The following is a 6839-nucleotide window of genomic DNA, read 5'->3' on the forward strand; positions in this document are numbered from 1 at the left end:
CTGAAAATGTTGAAACTTGGCATGGTATTATCATTTCACCCGCATAGCATGTGCGAAAGAGTAGAGAGGGTCACGGCAAAAACTGGACGCACTTCGTGTACAAACTGGACAATCTCTTTCGGAGTATCAGGATTTCGGACGAGAACTCATCTGTTACACGGGCACTTCAATGTTTTTTAAACTTACTTGAACTCCGGACTTCTTTTGTGTTTAGTATGCAGCATTCAAAGCGACGTCATCAATTTCCAACATGTTCTGACATCATTTGTTGTTTTTCAGTCATTTACCTAATTGTTTAGAGAGCTAAATGACCGTGAAATTGAAAATCACTACAAAATGAACTCTGAAAATGTTGAAACTTGGCATGGTATCATCATTTCACCCGCATAGCATGTGCGAAAGAGTAGAGAGGGTCACGGCAAAAACTGGACGCACTTCGTGTACAAACTGGACAAACTCTTTCGGAGTATCAGGGTTTCGGACGAGAACTCATCTGTTACACGGGCACCTCAATATTTTTTAAACTTATTTTAACTCCGGACTTCTTTTGTGTTCAGTATGCGGCATTCAAAGAGACGTCATCAATTTCCAACATGTTCTGACATCATTTGTTGTTTTTCAGTCATTTACCTAATTGTTTAGAGAGCTAAATGACCGTGAAATTGAAAATCACTACAAAATGAATTCTGAAAATGTTGAAACTTGGCATGGTATTATCATTTCACCCGCATAGCATGTGCGAACGAGTAGAGAGGGTCACGACAAAAACTAGACGCACTTCGTGTACAAACTGGACAATCTCTTTCGGAGTATCAGGGTTTCGGACGAGAACTCATCTGTTACACGGGCACTTCAATGTTTTTTAAACTTATTTGAACTCTGGACTTCTTTTGTGTTCAGTATGCGGCATTCAAAGCGACGTCATCAATTTCCAACATGTTCTGACATCATTTGTTGTTTTTCAGTCATTTACCTAATTGTTTATAGAGCTAAATGACCGTGAAATTGAAAATCACTACAAATGAACTCTGAAAATGTTGAAACTTGGAATGGTATCATCATTTCACCCGTATAGCATGTGCGAAAGAGTAGAGAGGGTCACGACAAAAACTGAACGCACTTGGTGAACAAACAGGAAAATCTTTTTCGGAGTATCAGGGTTTCGGACGAGAACTCATCTGTTACACGGGCACTTCATTGTTTTTTAAACTTATTTAAACTCCGGACTTATTTTGTGTTCAGTATACAACATTCAAAGCGACGTCATCAATTTCCAACATGTTCTGACATTATTTGTTGTTTTTCAGTCATTTACCTAATTGTTTAGAGAGCTAAATGACCGTGAAATTGAAAATCACTATAAAATGAAATCTGAAAATGTTGAAACTTGGCATGGTATCATCATTTCACTCGCATAGCATGTGCGAAAGAGTAGAGAGGGTCACGACAAAAACTGGACGCACTTCGTGTACAAACTGGACAATCTCTTTTGGAGTATCAGGGTTTCGGACGAGAACTCATTTGTTACACGGGCACTTCAATGTTTTTTAAAGTTATTTGAACTCCGGACTTCTTTTGTGTTCAGTATGCAGCATTCAAAGCGACATCATCAATTTCCAACATGTTCTGATATGATTTGTTGGTTTTCAGTCATTTGCCGTGAAATTGAAAATCACTACAAAATGAATTTTGAAAATGTTGAAACTTGCAATCGTATTATCATTTCACTCGCATAGCATGTGCGAAAGAGTAGAGAGGGTTACAAAAAAAACTACTCAGAAATAAATAGAAGAAAATAAATAAAGCACAAAAGAAAAAAACTATATAAAAATTACTCAAAAATAAATAGAAGAAAATAAATAATGCAGAAAATAAAAAAAACTATATAAAAAATTACTCAAAAATAAATAGAAGAAAATAAATAATGCAGAAAAGAAAAACTATATGAAAAAATTGTTGGGGCGCTGCCCAGTGGGCCTGCCAGACCTAGGGTGTGCAAATGCAGGCTCAGAAAGGCCATCAGACTCACAGGGCAGCGCGCGCTAGTTAGGCCGAGAAGCCTGCTATATAGAGAAGTTCGAAGGAGCAGCCGCGGCTGAGTTTATAAAACAGTGCGGCTGCCCTTCGCTCGGCGAGGTGGGACTAAACATTGTGCACCGCCGGTGGCAGCGCACAACCATTAGTACCGGTTGGTGGCTCCAACCGGTACTAATGATTGGGCCTTTAGTACCGGTTTGTGGCACGAACCGATACTAAAGGGGTCGTTTCCCGCCCCTTGGCCTAGCGAAAATTGGCCTTTAGTACCGGTTGATGACTCCAACCGGTACTAAAGACCCCTCCTATATATATGACACTTACAAGAAATTCAGTTTCATCGACCACCACTTCTTCTCGATCCAACTTCTTCGCCGCGCCCGTCGCCCATCGCGCGCCGCCCTCGCCGCCCCCGCCGCCCGTCGTCGCCGTCACCGCCGTCGCCCCCGCCACCCGTCGTCGCCGTCACCGCCGTCGCCCCCGCCGCCCGTCGCCGCCGCCCGTCCCCGTCGCATCGCCCGCCGCCGCCCGTACGCCGTCGCCCCCCGCTCGTACACACACACATATACACACACAGACAGACACACACACACACATACACACACACATACACACACAGAGACACACACACACATTGTTTTTACTTATTTTCTATTTTTTGTTGTTTAGATTAATGTTAGATAAATTACGTAGATAATAATGTTAGAATGTTAATGTTAGATGAATTATATGGAAATGATGTTAAATATTAATGTCAATTTTAGATGAATTCGTTAGATATTAATCAGGTATATATATGAGATTTGAACTAGTTGAATTAATATAACTAGTTTATTTTTAGTATGAAAATTAATAGAACAAGTTTATTTTTAGTAAGAAAATTTAGGTATATGAGATTTGATGATCTAATCAAAATATTACTATATAGAACTACCTACTTTATTTTAGTAAAAAATTAATAGAACTAGTTTATTTTTAGTAAATGCTTAGTTGAATTAATAGAACTAGTTTATTTAATTAAATTAATAGAACTAGTAAGTGTTTAATGTTTCACCTATATATGAACATATGTTAGATATTAATGTCAAATGTTAGATGAATTAGATATAAATTATATGTTAGATATATATTTAATTTAGTTATATGAGATTTCATTATCTAATTAACATTTTATTATATAGAACTAGCTACCTTATTTTTAGTAAGAAAATTAATAGAACTAGTTTAGTTGAATTAGTTGAATTAATTAGTTGAACTAGTTAGTTGAATTAGTTCAATTAATTAGGTATATTTTTCGTAAGTGCTTAGTTGAATTAGGTCAATTAATTAGTTAAACTAGTTGAATTAATAGAATTAGTTAATTAATAGAACTAATAAGTGTTTAATGTTTCACCTATGAACATAGGAATGTCGTCTGACGACGAACATGATTTCATTATGTGTGAATACTGCGAAGACCAGCGCGGCTCGTGCGGCAGAAATTTTCTAGTTGATGATAGATGCTTCAGCATCAAGCTGGATGAGAACTTCGAAGTGGATACAGTAAGTCACAACGACAAGTCTTTTTTCGTAATTAAGCATGACTTATGCTTCATTTGCTTCAACTTTTAATTTTAATTTTTCACTATTCTACTAGCGTATCCCCTGCCATGCAAGAATTTTTGTCTTGGATAAGATAGGTTTTAGTCCTAACGAAACTATGGAGGTAAAAAGAGTTTACTTGAAGACCAAGCATGGTTATACTTTCAACGTCAAATTATACAATGCAGACACATACACCTATTTTGAATGCAAAACTTGGCAAGCACTATGCAAGGCTTATGCATTTGAGCCTGATATGGTTATTACCTTTGATATTCGTCCGGAAGATGATATTGAAGGTAATAGAGACATCTGAGTCGATGTGCAGTCGCCTCCAGTTCTACCATTATGTGAGTTTCTCAACCATATTTATGTCTTCGATATGAGATTATTTGAACCAGTTGAATAATTAATAGATCTCAATTTATATTGACAGCTTACTTCCAATCAAGCAAACATGTCCGACGCTTGGTAGACAGGACCGTCCACTGTCCCGGGGCTGAACTAAACTGCGAGGAGACAAGTTATTATGTTTCATGGCTTGAGGATCTTGATGTTGTCAAGACAAATTTCTTTCCTGCACTTAGAAATGTTAGTACTCAAAACGTGCGACCAATAGTGTTCGTACTGAACTACGATCACATATATTTAGGAAAGATGGTAAGATTTCTACTATTTCTCCTCAGTGCATCTTTTTCATACATTATTTTTTTAAGCTAAACTTCGTTGCTAAGTATGTTACTATACGATATTCTTCAATAGGGACTCCCGATGAATGTTGTGCCTGATTGAATCGAGACTAAAGGTACCATGAATATTGTTAGCTTACGGCTAAGATATCCTACAATGCACTTTAGTGCATTCAGGATTTCTAATAGCGAGGAATGCTTAATAGTAAAAGACTGGAGCAAAATTGTGAACAATCACAGAGAAGTACTAGGGGGCAGCAATCAGAAGGGCAACCCACGATTAGGAGACAGGTTCATCTGCATGCTCCAATATGATGAATCAGCAAAGCTATACATGTTCTATGCTATTTTACCTGAGAGAGAGAGCAGCAGGAGTGATTAATTAGCTAGTTCATGCTCTTAGTACTTGTCCTCTCATGTCCGTGTTCTTCGTCCTGAACTTAATCTCAAAGAGTGATTTGCTTTTGCGGTGTTATGAACGCTTATAATATCATTACCATGTTGAACTCGATGATATCTTTGCTATGAAAACTGTTGTTGGTGATAATATATATGATGCAAGAGTTTTTATATTAATATGATGATGATGATGATGAGTTATTATATCATTTATGAAAGAAACTACATATTAGTTTCAACTGGATGGATTCTAGCTAAGTGATCAAGTATATGCCATATCCATATTACCTCGACCACTTAATTAGGTGATCAAGTATATATAATATGGATATGACATATACTTGATGACTTATCTAGGATCTACGCATCCAGTCAAACTAATCTGCGGTACATTCACTAAATGATTTAACAACTCATTATAATGTAAAACAATCATTAAATTAAATTGAAAACACAAAATTAAAGTAAAAATAAAAAATAAAACCAAAACACACCCAAACATTTAGTACCGGTTGGTGTTACCAACCGGTACTAATGTCCTACACGCCCACGGAGCTGGCTCGTGCCACGTGGTTGCCCTTTAGCACCGGTTCGTGCTGAACCGGTACTAAAGGGGGGGGGGGCTTTAGTGCCCACAATTTAGTGCCGGTTACCGAACCGGCACTAAAGAGCCTTACGAACCGGTGCTATTGCCCGGTTCTACACTAGTGATTGCTCATCGTGCTCTAGTGCCTGATAGCACTTCACAAGTAACTCAGGTTGCAGGGAGAACGTGTCTTACTTCTCACCTTGTTAAGCAACTGACTGATACAACAAATCCATTTACGACTTCATCTTCATATCCAATGGTGACAACAAAGAAACAAATGCTCAAGCAAAACATGCATTTCATTCCTGTTGGTGTCCATGGCAAGCATCCAGATAGCACTGGTCTAAACATTTGACCAAGATCTAGTTGATAACATCATATTTTGGTTGCCCACAATTTTTTTTCCACCGCCCTCGTAAATTTATTTTCCTCGGTCCAATTACAGGTTAGACTTGCTGCAAATAGTTTGGTGACAAAGGACATTCAGGAGCCCGGTGACTATGGCGGATTTCCAGCTGTAAGCATTTCAGTATAGCAATGTCCACATTTCCAGCTTGTGTTCCTCATTTTTACCATTTGCTTACTAAGTACTCGATATTCATATTGAATTTAGGTCCCAATAAATGAATGGCGTCGACAAACTGTGAACTTGCGCTTGTTTTCGAAGAAACACCATGATAGAAGATAGTATCTCTGCAATCCCAGTGACATCAAATGTGTTGAACTTGATTCTCTTGAAGTGAAGTCGCAATATCTCACTACACAACTAGCATTGAAATTGGTATCCGAAACAATCTTCACCATGGAAGTTGGATTCTTTATTGTTTAAACTTGTATACTTACTACTATTAAAGAGTGCCGTAGTGCTGCACGACATGCATTGCTGCCAAGAGGATTAAAGGATGGTTTGTGAAATTGTGAGGCTATCGTCATGTACACACATATTTTTAGCTATCGTTTGAGTCGATTATACTACACCATGTAGCTAATTATTTAGTGTGGAGAAGTTTATCAGTTACACAAGATTAAGTTTTAGTGTAAAAAGTGTTTGAACCAATACAAAAAATCTCAATCCAAGAAACAAAAGTCTATGTAAGAAACAATTTTGGAATACATTCCTTCAGCAAGACATAAATCGAGACACACAGTGCAGTTCTGATACAAACTAAAATTTGTTCTTGCAGGACAATCTCAATATTGTACTCAGGATGACATTCCTTCTGCAAGACCAGCTTGTAGATCTTCACACTGTCGTAGCTTGTCCACCTTTGAGTTCCCCAGATGAATGGCTGGAAATTCTCATCAAGTTTCCAAGTTGAACTCAAGTTACTTTGTTTTGACTTGAACTCACGTTCCCAATGCATCACATTTCTACAAAATCAATGCCACTCAGGCACTCAATATCCTCCCGTACATGAAGCTAACTAAAACCAAGCTTCCGCATCCAACCAGCCATAAGAGTGGTATGAGAGATGAAATTTTTTTCTTACTGTTTTCAGCATTCTACTATGGAGGCTATGCGATTTTGTGAAGCTGCAGCGATGAAA

At 37.9% G+C, this 6839-nt stretch overlaps 1 protein-coding gene across 1 annotated transcript in view; it reads left to right on the plus strand.

The window, feature by feature from the left end:
• LOC125510458 (probable UDP-3-O-acylglucosamine N-acyltransferase 2, mitochondrial) overlaps window positions 1–6218 on the plus strand; it is a 16093-nt gene extending 9875 nt beyond the window's left edge. Inside the window, exons 8-9 of the mRNA XM_048675638.1 lie at window positions 5738–5809; window positions 5906–6218. Coding sequence (XP_048531595.1) covers window positions 5738–5809; window positions 5906–5980 — 147 coding nt within the window. The 3' untranslated portion in view covers window positions 5981–6218. The remainder of the gene's footprint in view (window positions 1–5737; window positions 5810–5905) is intronic.
• The last annotated feature ends 621 nt before the right edge of the window (window positions 6219–6839 follow it).

The sequence above is a fragment of the Triticum urartu genome, chromosome 5 (genome assembly GCF_003073215.2).
Source record: "Triticum urartu cultivar G1812 chromosome 5, Tu2.1, whole genome shotgun sequence".
NCBI lineage: Eukaryota > Viridiplantae > Streptophyta > Magnoliopsida > Poales > Poaceae > Triticum > Triticum urartu.